This window comes from Strongylocentrotus purpuratus, unplaced genomic scaffold (genome assembly GCF_000002235.5).
Source record: "Strongylocentrotus purpuratus isolate Spur 01 unplaced genomic scaffold, Spur_5.0 spur5_scaffold_8, whole genome shotgun sequence".
Lineage (NCBI taxonomy): Eukaryota > Metazoa > Echinodermata > Echinoidea > Camarodonta > Strongylocentrotidae > Strongylocentrotus > Strongylocentrotus purpuratus.
Window position 1 is genome coordinate 23,618,314 of NW_022145614.1, and position 15,759 is coordinate 23,634,072.

At 36.0% G+C, this 15,759-nt stretch overlaps 1 protein-coding gene across 1 annotated transcript in view; it reads right to left on the bottom strand.

Annotated features, from left to right (window-relative positions):
* LOC115918373 (scavenger receptor cysteine-rich domain superfamily protein-like) overlaps positions 1–15,113 on the bottom strand; it is a 33,836-nt gene extending 18,723 nt beyond the window's left edge. Inside the window, exon 1 of the mRNA XM_030975558.1 lies at positions 14,238–15,113. Coding sequence (XP_030831418.1) covers positions 14,238–14,406 — 169 coding nt within the window. The 5' untranslated portion in view covers positions 14,407–15,113. The remainder of the gene's footprint in view (positions 1–14,237) is intronic.
* Positions 15,114–15,759: the final 646 nt, after the last annotated feature.

The window sequence follows — 15,759 nt, forward strand, 5'->3', positions numbered from 1 at the left end:
TTTTACAAGTGAATGAGAAAAAAAGAAGATATTACTACATAAATTTAAGGAACAAAGAAAATAAATAAAAAAAGAGAAAAAGATAAAGAATAGAGAGAGAGGGTTGGACAAAGAGAGAAAGAAACATGGATATCGATAGGGACAAATACAGGGGACCAAGGAAGATTGCCAGTTTCAATTTTAAATCAAATGATAACAAAGCTACAGCATACCTGGTTGTGATGCAATATCAATCCTGTGTGATATGAATAGAGCTAGGATAGGAATAGCAAACACCATGTGAAATGTACTTGCAGATATTAATGGCCATGGTTGTGTTCATTACTTCATACATGCATCATCAAAATTATCAAAAGGATCAGATAATTTCTCACTTAATGATGAGCATTTGCTTGATCCTCTCACATTTGTTTCCTAAAACATTTTGAGGCACACCACAAACTGTAATCTCACTTGCCAATGTAAAAATGATCATCCCTAACCTCATCTGCTGAATAAAACATCGATCCCAATATTGACTCTCCCAAGGTCATGCAAAAACCACTCTGACATTGTACTACAGAATGTCAGAGGAAACTTGAGATGACACTTTTTATTTCCCAACAGACAATCTTGGAATGCAACAACTCAAATGACACGAACGTGGTCGCCTTCCGTCGGCAGGAAAGCAAAGTCACGTCTGAAACTTCGTCAATCAATTTGGAGGTAACTCCCCTGATGTCCCCCCCCCCCCCAGTCCCAAGTGCTAATCAAGGTCATGAAAGTATTAAGGAGAGAGCCACATTGATATGGAAATATTGTGAGATTATGTTGATCTACATTTGCCACTCTCCACCCAGGTGTTAAATAGGTACCAGTAGGAAGGAATTCCTTGAAATGCTGTGAGCGTCGAAATCCGCAGCCTAGCATAGCCGGGTAATGTTTGAGCGCCTTGAGGACCTTGCAGGGTCGATACGAGCGCTATATAAGAATCCAATGTTATTATTATTATTATTTCATTCTTAAGACCAGGCTGGATTTTCAATGTGCTAGCATTAAAATGTGTCATCTGCAGTTTCCTTTGACGTTCTGTAGTGCAATGTGAGAGTGGTTTTAAGTGACCTTGGACTCTGGAGTGGTAATATCATGATTGTGATTCATGTTTTATGCAGCGGATGAGGTTAAAGATTATCATCTTACAGTGTGAAGTGAGATTACAGTTTTTCGTGTGTATTGTATTAAAATACACAAAAACATTAAAGTTCACTGCTTTTTATTTTGCTAAACATGCTTATGATAAAAGCCGTTTACAAATCAATCAAATTATGAATACATTGACAAGTCATCCAGACAGTTCATCTACTGATATGTCTGCCCTTCAAGTAGTCAATGAATATTTGATCTATTATGCAAACAATATGAACTTAAGCTCTTCCCGTAAAAGCATGACACAGGCCACTTTCACCCACTATTATCCACTCATCACTCAAGTTGCATGCACTCAGTGTGTAATGACAACTGTACAGTCACCTATGTCAACATCTAACTGAGATAGCTACTCTCACATGCTCAATTTCTGATAATTGTCACCTTTTCACGAAGGTATTCTGGACATTTTTGCATTTTCTCCCATGTTTGGGGATAAACCTGCATCTAATGAAAATTGAAACTTATTAACCTATCAGTTAACTATTTTTTACTAAACAGAAACAGCAGTTGTTTCCACGTTCTTATTTCTTAGCAGACAGCAGTGAAGAATCAAAACTTATTGTTAAATGAAAATGTACTTGGACCAAATTTGGCAGTTCAATTGATCCTCTCACAAATTTTCTTTTAAACATTTGTTGTCACTTGGCTTCCCTCTCATTTATATAAGACGGTATGAATTATTTCCATTGTGATTTTGTACCACTTCATACCACATATATTTTCTTTAAGATTAGTTTGATTCTTCCATAAAATCTTCTCCAAAATTCTTTTTCTCTTTCCTCAATCAGTTTTTATAAATATATCTTTTTAAAGTACAGTTTTTTCTATCCATGTCTCATATTATCCTATATTTCTCTAGAATCCTTTTGATCTATTAATCTTGTCTTTCATTTCAAATCAATAGTTTCATAAGTGTCAATATTTCCCACTTATCATTCTAAATCCTTCTCATAGATAATCTTTCCCTGTCAGAAGTGTTTTTCCTTTCTAATACCTATTTTAAGATTTAGATCTTATCCATTGCACTCATCCATTGTTCTTCACAAATCCCCCTCTCTTGATTACATAAGTAATGTTATCAAGGGGGTTTCTCTCTAGCTTTCCTCATTCTCTCTCTCTCTCTTTCTCCTTCTCATGCCCCTCTCTCTCTCTTCCTCTCTCTCCCTCTCTTTCCCCCATCATTTCTTATTCATATTTTGTCTTAGCAGTTCACCGGCACTTTCCCTTTTATCATTTCTTATTTATGCTTTCATCAAAATTGCCCTGTCCTGCCCTCTCTTTCATCTTTCTTATTCATATTTCATTTAAAGAGCGTTTTTAAAACTTGTTCAACTTTCTCTGTCCTCTGCAACCCCTCCTCATTTGATCCATGCATTTCCCACCTCTCTCTCCCCCCCCCCCTCCCCGTCTCTTATTCTCTCTTTATCTCTGACTCTCTTTCTCAACCTCACTCTATATTTTTGTATCCTTATCTCTCTTTTCCTCTATCAATAATTATTTCCTCAAAATAGTCTAATTACATCAGGGAGCCAACAAAAATCAAATTATAACAATTCCCTCATTCCGTTGGCTGGGCAAATTCTAAAAGAGCATCAAATTACACTGTGAAAACTTCGGCTTTATGTTATTAGTCCATGTGTACAACACAATTACTGATGCACTTCTATGCAAAACCAGTAGCAGCATCAGAAAAGGGTGATAGACCAAGAGATTGGATAGACCCATATAAAGGTTCTCCTATAGTCAGCATCTAACATGGAGGACAATCTCCTAAAATGAAATGGGGAACTTCACTCAAAATGTATTTACACTAATGTATGGCTCAAGAATAGAGTAGAAACATTGTCCCAAAGAACACAGAAATGTGTCTGTTTTTTGCGCAAGAGGGATGTTTTAAAACATACTTTAACACAGAGTGAACACCATTCAGGTGATAAACAGATGAAGTGCAATGAAATTTTCATTTTCATTTGCAACTCAAATAGAGAGCATTTCAATCTTTTATACATCATACATGGGGGGGGGGGGATTAGAATATATCCATATAAAGTTAAACATCAGCATCCAACTAACAGACTCAGTTAAAATAAACATATGCCACAAACTGCTGATAAACTTTAAGTTCCAACATGATATTTCTTTTAGCGTTCTCTCTTAAATATGTCAGCATAACTTAGATTGAATTCAATCACGTTGACTTAACTTCAATTAGACTAGAATCAAATCAAAGTGAATTGAAGTGAATGAAATTGAATTTAAAAGTAATGGACAAATTGAACTGAAATGAATTACGTGAAATTGATCGTAGTCATGACAAGTTCTTGTAGTTTGACACTAGTGAGAATGCCCTTTCAGTATATATGGGTCGCTCACAATGGGGAGAAAAGTCAGTGAACAAACAATTTCAATTTGATGGCCTTTGACTCTCTAGAGGCAGGATGGTGTGGATTCTTGCTCCTATTCTTACAGGACACATTTAATTGAATGATGGACATTCACCGCTCTCATCAAACCATTACTCTTTTCTCTGCCCTCCTCTTTCTCTCACCCTCTCTCTTGCTCTTCAGTTCTCATCCTTTTCTCTTGATCTATTTGTATCTTTCTATTTCATTTCCCTCTTTCCTGCATGCCTCCTATGTCACTTTATTGAAATTAATTATAAAACCTCAGTTTTCATGTCATCACTTTACTTGCTTTATACTCTGCCCTTTGCCCTCCCCGTCTCTGTTTCTCTCTCCGTCTCTCTGGCTAACCACCTATTCCGAAATGCTAAATATTTTATTCTCCAAACCCCCTCTCTCTCTCTTTCTCACTCTCTCCTCCATTCTCTCTCTATCTCTCCATCTCTCTTAATTAACACCGAGATGTAGTGACTCTTTATATTGGATATACATTTAGAAATGTTATTTCCAAGCAGGATTTCATATATGCATTTTCCCCATGACATTTTCAAGATACATAAACTATATAACTTTCCCAATAATATTTAATTACATATTCTAAAATGTTATATTCCTTCTAGGATTATCACTCCTAACATGTTGGTACTTTGATTCTCTAAGACCAAATTCATGCAAACTTTTTTCTTCATATATCATTCATCAACTTTTAAGTCAGTTATACAGGGCGTATCATAATAAAGGATATTGAAGTTTAATGACGATTTATATGAAAACTACTGATTTCATAATCAAGCATTTTATGTCTGTTGTAAAGGACAGAATGTCCTCTTGTTAATGACACCCCGATCATACTACTACTGTCACAGTTGACTGAATAACAAAGCATTGCTGTCCACCATGTGAAAGGTGCACTGTGCCAAGTTTGATAACATTTCCTTCTTAGACACATAATCCACTCATTGTTCAGCATTTCAATATGTCTGGGCTGACACAAGCACTAATCTTTAGAATTTATCTGTGAATGCTAACTTGTCACAGTGCACCTTTCACATGGTGGACAGCAATGCTTTGTTATTCAGTCAACTGTGACAGGTGTAGTATGATCGGGGTGTCATTAACAAGAGGACATTCTGTCCTTTACAACAGACATAAAATGCTTGATTATGAAATCAGTAGTTTTCATATAAATCGTCATTAAACTTCAATATCCTTTATTATGATACGCCCTGTATAGCTTTGCTCCTTATTCCACACATACACCTTTTCTCCTAATTCAAAATTTTGAACAAACAACTTTAAATTTTGAACTCCAGTTTTCAACACTATGGAAATAAATACAAGACAGACAAAGGGATAAACAGCATAAGGAAGTTGATGGGAGGCAACATCTTGAAATTGCTTGCAACTAAAGGTATTGGGTATTGCACTCTGGGGAAATCAATATCAATGTTTTCCACTCTATATGTGTGACTGATTGCATCCACATTCACATTTTCTTCATCAGAACATGGCCTAAAAGATCAACGTTGCCATCACATTCAAAGACACATTGTAGGTGAGACTAAAAATAATGATAGGAAAATTGCATCCCAATTTTACCTAGTTACATTGTTCTCTCTCACAGGGGTACCAATCATTGGTCCACTGGAGTTTTAAGATAAATGAACCTTAATAATAGGCCTAATGTTTATACTGTTTATCTTTCGCTTTATGAATACATATTGCATTCATGACTTGTATGAAATTGCCAAATAAATAATAACAATAATAATAATAATTTCACTGTAAAAAAAACAAAAATGCATTTTAAAATAAATATTACATTTTGCTCATGATTTTTAGATATGTAGCCAACAAGAGAGCCCATTAGCTTCCTCCCAAAACTAAATCATCATTTGGGGGTAAATAGAAAAAGAAATAGATTTTTATTTCACAATTTGAAGGGATAAAACCAAAAGTTATTGTCCTGGTGTATTCGTATGTTGGACTGAATTTTGTTTTGTTTTTTCGGTATAGCTGCTGAGCAGCTGCAGAGGTAAAATTGAGATGTTTTGACCAAACTGTAACTTGGTCTTATACTAATAATATAATGTAATGACTGATGCCTACAACTATCAAAATGATGAACATCATTTAATGCTCAGATCAACAAAGCTGACAGCATAGCAATTTATGTATTATGAATCTTAACATATAGGAATATAATGGACAATTGGAGCATAAGCATTTTGAAGAAGAAAAAAACCCACCCCATCCCCTTATAAGCTGAGTGATGATTTTTATCATATCGGAAGCCTTTTCAGTATACTATGTAAAATCAGCCACTGATCTCCTTCTTTAAAAGAAAAGAAAGTTGTCTCTTTAGCGCCAGAAGGGCATTAACCCCTTATCTATGCAGTTGTTTTCTTGATTATACTGCTGTCAGGAACAGCTCAGATAGATTTTCTGTCAAAGCCTAAAGCTAGTCAAATAGTACCTAATCAGAAGATGACAAGGTGAGAAGAAAATAATAATAAAGAATATAATCCTGTCTAAAGCAGAATAAAGGAATCTCTGAAAGATTGTCGAAAAAAGTGATTAAAAGTTGAAGATCCAAACCAAACTTTGACACATGATCAATTCACCCTGGTTCAGTAGACCCACCATGTACAGGATGATTGAAGTACAAAGTGATAAAAAGTTAGACATCAAACTCCAAATTTGATACATGATCCCAAAATGGTACATCCGCTATGCATGCCGACTGCCGAGCTCAATCTAGGGTAGGACGCCCAACGTCTCATCAAAATGCACACCACGTGCCGACGAGGGTAATATACTTGACCGGGTAATGGCCTTGTCCGAACCCGACACTGGCTTGTCGAACCGGGTTGGCTTCCATAATGGGACATTCGGTACAAAATCAATAGAAGCGAAATCGACGGGCGCAATTCTGATTTACCTCGGCTCACACCTCGGCAGACGATGCACACCGTCTCCGCGATCGATCCCGACGAAAAGAGAGAAAGTTTACCGCTGCCGATCGGGAAATACAAGTCCTCGGTGGCAGCGGTGGCCACACTTGCAAACCTGAGAGCACTGGTGCTCAAAACTGTTTGCAAGACTCAGAATCAATATATCACAAGACATTCTCTTTCCTTTGAATGTTGACAGTTTGAGGGCACATGGACAAAACACCCACATCAGAAAACATTCTCCGGGAGGGAGACCAGAGTTGGGCAGAGTTCTGGCATGAAGTGAGTAATCTGTCAAGCCAAGGAGCTTCTTGATCAAACTCTTAAGAAAAGAAATGTGTAGGAGAGGCCAGAGGCACAGGTCACCCTGACTTTGTGGTTGAAACCCACACTGACATGCAGAGTGAGATGGAGAAAGGGCTACTTTAAAACTTTCCTGAAACTGTTTTGAAGCAAGAAACTTTCCTGAAATGATACTGTCCTATTGCAAATTGTGGAAATTTAACATAGCCAAAACACTCAAAGCATATATTGAAAAAAATAGTTTGTTGTGATTCACTGATTTTGTTGCATGAAACTTTTTCTGGCTTCTTGCATGTGAAAGCTTTGGCATCACAATAGGAAAACTTTTTAAAAAGGCAAATTTATTGTGCAACTGGGATTTTGATATCATGCCATCTTTGACAGCAAATGTTTGAGAATGGTACACAATGTACCACTGGGAAGCAAAAACCCTGAAATATTCATCACCATCACTATTCAAATCACTTCTCAACTTCAAGGAGTGACCTCCTAGGACACATGTACAGTTGATAAAATGAATTTAAAAAAAATCAGATCAATACATTTTTAGAGTAATGTCATATTTCAAGAAACATGACATGCAAAGTAAACTATGATGATCGTTCCCTGTCCTAGTTCCCAATTTCCTGTGGAAATTGTTTTTCAAAAAGAGCTGTGAGGAGAATGGCAAGGAGGGAAACCGGAGATTGCATCTACTCTAAAAGACCTTTCTGGGTGCTTTCCCGTCAAAGAAGTTGATGGAGAAAGTTGCATCAGGACCATTATCCCTCAGAACATAATAGGAAAGAGAGTGCTAGGAAGGAAGATAGGTTAATCTATGAAATGATGGAGAAAGAACTGGGATAAAGATACAGACAGGCTAAAGGTACCCCAGGGGGAGAGAAAGAGAGAGAGAGGAGAGAGAGTGGAGAGAGGAGAGAAAGAGAAGAGAGAGGGAAGAGAGAGAGAGAGAGAGAGAGAGAGAGAGAGAGAGAGAGAGAGAGAGAGAGAACAGACTCACACCCTTGAAAAAAGTATACAATACAAAAAACAAAACCGAGAATTATTGATGTTTTATCATAACTTAATCACAATAATAATTGATAAATGAAACATATTTGGAAAGCTTAGATCCTCCTCTTTCACTTGATACAACTCATATAATGCATATTTCACGGATGAGTGATTAAAATGAATTTGAAAAGAGGAAACCAAATAACCCAAAATTATGGAAATGCAAGCACTACTTTTTCATTCCTTGCTCATTTTTCCTGATTGAGGTGTCATATGAAAAGGCAGAAACTCAACTTTCTAGAAATGTGATTTTCTTTTTGAAATTCAGATACTGTCAGCCAAATGACTTTTGGGTTTCCTCTGTTAAAATTGATTTTAATCACTTATGCTTGAAATATGCATCATATGAGTTGCATCAAATGAAAGAGGAGGATCTAAGCTTTCCAAATTTGTTTCATTTATTAATTATAAATGTGACTATGTTATGACAAAACATCGATAATTCCTGATTTCGTTTTTTCTCCATAAGTTTACTTATAATCCTGACAGCGTACAAGACAAGACAAAATCAGGCAATTCATACACACAATACGTTTTAAACATGATTACAAAACTGAACATCTATCAGCTATTTGTTTGCAAAAGTAAGTTGTTAAACAAATAATATATATAACAATCAAACTTCTCGTTAAAAATAACCTATTTTGACTCGTAGCAAATGTTATTGTTCCTTATTTGCAACAACGCTTCAGACTGAACATGAGAACAACATCAAGGACAAAATTGTATCGATTTTCTTTACAAAAATCATCCATTTGAAATGAGACCCTTTTACCTCGGATGTTCATCTGTAAATTTAGTATGAAGTCACGTTTTTTAATCTTTTATCAGTGCAACCCCCAGCCCGGCACAAAAATAAAATCTTCTATTCATCAAAAGAGCTATATGATACATACATTGGACGAGCTCGATATCACATTAAAGCGTTTCATTTTCTTTTCGCTGAGAATAGCAGGAAGATTTTCTTGCAATTGCATTAAAGGTAACCTTCAGCCAATGTTTTGTATAACTGGTCTTTTGTTTGAAAAATCAGTGGAACTCCATCAACAGAAATCTCTGACATTCAGTTATGATTTCTTGATTTGTATTTTGAGTTCCATAAGGGCTTATCTCCTTATTCAGAGGAAATGCTACTATTCCATTTCACAAATTTCTCAAAAATAAGTGCATTTTTAAGACAATTAGAGCAAAACCTGCATATGATAACTGATTGAGGGAATATAAAAAAGAAGCTTTTAAAAGCAGGCATTCTATAAACTTATTCTAGAAAAATGAAAAAGATTTCTGTTATTTAAAACAGGTGAATAATGGTTCACTTTTGAATTGTCTGTTTGGAGCCAGAAGGATATTAACTCATATATCTTAACACAGACTTTAACATTCGCCCCCATAATAGCAGAGACACTTATCATATACCATATAACAATATAACATATTTTAAAGAGAGAAATATTGTTTAAAGTAGATACATGCCCCCCATCTCATCTTACATTATCACCATCAGAGGAGTCATTCATGCAAAATCTAATAAGCATACTATTTGAAAACCAGAAACTTTTGCATGCATGAAGTATTCCTGATTTTTATTTATATTTCTGAAGTTTATCCCGCAAAATACCTGAAATCACACTCGACCAACATTAAAGTTTTGTTTCCTCCTGTGAAATGGCTGTCCTTGACAATTCACTAAGTTGTTATTCAAAGGTTGACATCTCAAGTGCTTTAAATCTAATGGAAAAGGTGCTATGTATATATGTATGACTTTTATTATTATTTATAGAGCTGTATCCTTATTTACAGTGGGTTACTAAGGATGGTAAGACAAAATAATGATGTTCTAAATCATATAAAATGTTCTAAATCATATAAAAATGTTCTAAATCATATAAAAATGTTCTAAATCATATAAAAATACATTTATGAAGTCTTAGATCTCTAAGATCACCAGTTGACAACAATGTACACGCTTTATTGCCGTTGGGTGTGCCATCAATATTCAGTTCACATAGTTTTCAGACAGGGTTAAAGGCTGCTTTCATCATGTACGTGTACAATAAAGATAATGATAGCTATAATTATAATCATAACCATGACTCATGTATAGATATAAGTATAACTATAAGTATAAGTATAACCCTTTCCATAACCATAATCATAACAATCATAACTATAACTATACCAATATATATTACTATATACCATAACCATAACTAACAATATATAGTTTCTAAATCAGTCTCCTAAAGTTATATGGAAAATGTTTTGGATGTTGCAGGTTCCCTTACTTATTTATGCTTATCATACTTTTTATCAAAACAGCACCAATCTTTTTTTTCTTCTAAGATATCAGGTATCACAATACCAATAGCCTATCTAATGTATTTTCCAAATAAACTTAGAAGATCAATATATCAATCATTTTGAAATACATTTAGGTCAAACAGGACAAGCTGTTTAAAGCTATATATGTTACATTAGTCTTGGTCACATTTTAATCACCCCCACCCCCCCCCCCCCTCACAAAAACTGCAAATGGTTGACTTTGGTCACCAAGCCTCTCTTTTATTGAAATGTGTTTACATCGAGCCTACATTGGCCTCTGAGAATTGTCCATAATTCTATAGATAATCCTATAATAAAGAAATTGCCTACAGGGAAATTTGTAAAAATGTCTGTGATCATGTCATATTTGTTTGCTTAGCACTGCAGCTGAAATAAATGCCTCACCCAAGTAAAGCAGGGTGTCTCTTTAGAAAGGTCATTTGTCCCTATAAAGGCTGTTTATGATCTATAACTTGATCTCCATTTCATCAGGTACAAATAGAATTCTATTCAGTTCAATTCAATTCATTTTTTCTTGGTTAACTATATATCTTTAAAAAAGAAAGTCACTGTTTAATTTATTGAAATCCCTGATGATTTTTTTTTTGTCTGAGAAACCTACACGGTACCATTTAAAGGCATCCTTTATCAATATTAAATCTGAGATGCACGGCCCTACGTGTTATCAGTGTCTGTGATATGGTGTAATATTGAAGCCCTAAAAAAATGCGCTTCAAAATGATCAAGAAGTGCCTCAAAAAAGTAAAAATCTTTTAGTGACTGGTTTTACCATACTCGTTTTCCCCAATAGACTGTAGTGTTATGAAAACCGTTTTTGCAAACGGTTCTCAAAATTTGTAATTCCAAACATAATTATCTTGATAATCAGACAGACGATCGGCCTGTAAAAGTCATTGGGTTCCTGACTGACCTAAAGGGTTATAATTATCATTGCAGCATGAGCTAAATCCAGGATTTTGTTTCAGAATCTGAGACAAAGTTACCGGATCCCTTTAAGTTTTGAAAAATGATTTATCGGCCCCAACCATGATAAAATGCAATGTAATAGATCGGTGGTAATACCTTCATGAAGTTCCCTTCACAAATCACTTTCATTATGGTGATGTCTATAATTTCAGAGTTGCTTGTAATGCACTATACAGAATCCTTGTCATTTTCATTGAAAATGAACATTCCTTATTCCCCTAACTAAATATGGATTACCTTTCATAAACATTCAAGGGTATTTTTTTACAATAGAATTCATAAACAACTACTTTCAACTTCCAAGTACTGATAAAAATGCCAAAACTACCTTTGATTTATATCAGTGATTTGAATCAATGAAATGGATAACCCTCATATCATGACGTTCGTAAGCAAAATATTATATGTCGTGAACTTGGGGTGTTCATTCATTGAACTTTATATTTCAGAAACGAAAATAATCAAACAGTAGGTAAAAAGTTGATGAAGCCTGTTACAAATAATACTCTTTGCATGAACAAGTGGAGATACATGCTTCTTCTTCTCGCCCCGAGTGATCCAAGGAGACACAGGAAGACATACAAGAATGGAGAGACAAGATAAATTTACTTTATATTTTAAAGAGGAAGCACGAGCGAAGTAACCTTGTTTGTCTAAATCGATTCTTCTCGTTTTAACCCGCATTTTTGTTCTGCAACGCGCAGCCATGATTTATGAGCTCATTGTTTGATCGTGTTCAGGTAGTGACTGTTAAAGGGCAATCCAACCCTTGTAGTAAGGTCACTTGTATGAAGGCAGAAAAATTAGAGAAACAGAAAGGCGAAAGTTTAAAATAAATCAGACCAAAGCTATGAATGTTTGAAATATGAGATTACTTAGTCTAAGCGTATCTGAAATTAATATTTTAGTCAGGGGATTGCGACTTGGTCATGGATTGTGATGGTTGGCAATAAAAAACAATGCTGATTATGCTAAAACTAGCGATTAAAAATAATTGTTATATTTTTCAGATTTAAATGAATTAAAAAGAAGAAAAAATCACTACGCATGGTGACATAACCATATCTCTGGGGCCTGCATGGGGCGTCTTTTCAACATTAAAGGCAAGCTGAACTGCTATCCATTTCTTTTAGAAGTCAATCAAAAATATTTATAATTTCAGTATACAATGTTATATCATACAATTAGTTGGAGAGAAATAGGTATCAAATTGGCAGCACATGGTCAAAAGAGTAAATTCATTTAATGATATAAATGCTTATTATTTTGATTCATTATAAGCTTCGTTTCCATACAGTTTCATGTACAAATAATACTTCCTCCAATGTCTGCAAAGGGTTAAAAAAAATACTGCATTTGCCATTTTGAGGAGTATACAGAGCCTAGCCATTCAGGCAAATTAAATTTCTGTTCCGGAATGAGTAAGACGGACCTTACAAGAATGAATGAATGGTCTTTAATCCATTTGCAATCGATGCAATACCCTGACTAAAAACACATATGGGGTAACATTGCCCAAGACATCTTTGCTTATACTTGTTTTCGGTTCTCAATTGCCTCGTGTTCTAGTTCTATGTTAGGATAAATTCTACATTGCGCTGATGCATCAGAAAATCAATCACCTGATCCATCACCCTTGGGGGAAACCCATGAGAATATCTAACTTGAAATGACAAAGAAACACACCAGGGTGATTACATGCTACTATTATGTCGAAAAGTAAAGACAGTTAATCTCTGGTTGCAAGTCACAACCTTAGGCAGATATATCATGTATAATGTCAGTCATATGTTAGACCAATTTAATAACATGAAGGATTATCTTTTCCTCGAGGGATTTACAGAAAGAAGATCTATAAGAGTTTAAATATAATGTACAATGCATGCTGTCTTCTTTGCTAATTTAACCCTTTTGCTGTCTCAGATGCTTTAAACAGATTTACAGAAAAAGATGCCCTTTTCTCTTAAAATGATACACTTTGCATACTTTCTAAACAAAAACTGCTATTTTCTAAGAAAACACATTAAAACCAAGAAGAATAATCTGATACAATCAACAGAAATGCAAAACCATGAAATCAGAAACGTAAACAAAAATGTGAAGTACCACAGCTCTTTTTCTGTTCACATTTGGTATGCATACACCACTAATGCCACAAGTACCGGTATCTAAATATTAAGGAGAAAGCCACACAAGAACTAAGCACATTTTAAAGTCTGATTCTCCATCTCTCAATATCAAAAGTTGTTTTTTCTCAAACGCCCACTCAACATTCCCTTCAAATTCATCGCAAATATTGCTGTCTTTATTGATGGACAAATGCGAATCTAGGCTAAAGGGGAGCTAGATATGTTTGTGTTCTATGTGCATGTTAAAAGTCGAGTATCTATGAATTGCAGATTTATACTTCTACAAATTGCTCATTTGACAATACATAAACAAAAGAAGCAAAGTTGGAGAATAGGGCCAGTCCCCCTCCCCATTTGGCCATGGAATTATTTATAGGGAGCATGTTTCATATGACATCACTTTTCTGTCAACATAAGGATAACAGTCTTTTCAATTTCAAACAAAATAATTTATACATTTCTTCTCAAATCAGAAAAAAAATGGTTTGAGATAAACTGAATGTTGAAAGCTGTTATAAAATAAGCATGTATCAGACAGAAATCAATGAAAGAAGAGGAAAATATTTATGCTTCAAATGTGCAGTATCTTTAGTAGAGTTTGATGATGTGCGTAATCTAGGAAATAAATGTGATATCTCTCTGCCCACTTATTGTATGCAAAACTTGAGGAAGACACAAAGACAAATATATAAGAAGAAATTAAAAAACAGTAGAGTCTGTGAAAAACATTCCTGAAAAAAAGAACCATTCCGTTACCTGTTGAATATGATTTGATTTTTTTACAAAATACACTTTTGAATTACTCCAGGGTTTTCTAGGGCTTAGTATACAATAAGAAGAAAACATGACAGAATAAAAAAAACGGCTTATTGAAGAAAGTAATAATGAGAAGTGCCTACCTTCTATAGGCTCAGGTGTGTTGACAATGGTCGCTACGACATCACCCACAAGCAACATCAAACAGATGGCTACGACTCGAAGAACAAACCAAGATCTCTTCCATCTTTTCCACCTCTTTCTTCCCGATCCTACCATCATCATCATCTCCATCATTTCCATCGCCTCCATGTTTGCCGTTGGTCAATCGTATTATCAGCAAACTCTGATCTCTAAAGAAATGGCCGGACTGGAGATTGTGGTAATTCCATGCTGAATTTTGGCGCGGTGGTCAGTCCAGTGCACACAACTCAGCAGCCAGCGTTGACAGAGCGTTTCATCGCTTGCATCTGAACGAGAGAGGAGAATGGAACGCTTTGCTGAACGTCTCGCGGAGATTCTCAGACCAGCGAGGGATGGAGAGAAAACAGGCTTTGTTTGCAGAGTTTCTTGTTTTACTTTCACCCCCGTTCTCTCATTCTCACGTTGAGGTGTGGAATGATTCAATGTTGTTTGGTTTCGCGCTGTCTCAATCTGTCATCAAATCTGGCACATCCAAAGACACAACATTTAGAGAATGCTGGATATTTCCTCCTCGAGCCTCCCATAAACATGCAGTGAAAGTCAGAAGCTATAGTGTATGCCACACGACTCAGCAGCTGATCACAGATCGTGTATCTAGATGACCAACACCATGTTCTTGTCACATCACATGAATGTTTCAATCCTTTCTCTGTATCCTACTGCTACATCCAATAAATTAACCCACACTTACAGGGGTCTATGATTTCTAAATGGCAGCAGGCACACGTCTCGCTTCCCCACCATCACCTGCGGAGCAGGAATAGTGGAGGCACAATCTGCGAGGGAGGGAAGAGCCGATGACACGAGACAACTGCTGCTGATGAGGATTTTATCTTGTTTCTGCGGCGTGAAGAGTCAGGTTACAGCACGCCACCACTCGCTGCCAAGCAGAGGTGTTATACGCTCCTCTCTCTCCTCATCGTCCGTCGTAGTATGATCACCGAGCGGCCTGGAATGCCATCAGTTTACGAGATTGAGATGTAGGTTGTAATCTCTGCCATGGGTGGGAAACACAAGCTCTTTGTACTTTCTTCCCTCTGGATGGGCTCGGGATGAGGCAGAGATGAGTTTTATATCTGAGGGGGAGAATAAACAGTGGAAAGCCAGTCATTAGAGAGAGTGTGGAAGCAATGCGGCTTGGAGTGACACATTGTCAAAAAGTTGCATGGAAAATCAAGAGGGAATAGTTTACTAACTGGGAGCTGGGAGGATTAATGTTTCAATGAAGATAGCAGATTTCAGACAAGCCTTGAAGTGTACGGTTGTCAGAGGGTAAAACAGGAGGCAGGGAACCTTGATAGATGGCACACAAAAAGATTCCCTGAGAGAAGGGTTGTGTATGCAAGAAGCTGGTAAAAACAAAGAAGTGTTTATAGGTGAAAAGAGGAGAAAAGGAGGAGAGAGATGAGAGAAAGTGAGAGGGAGAAAGCAAGCAAGAGAAATAAGGAGACGAAGAGAGAG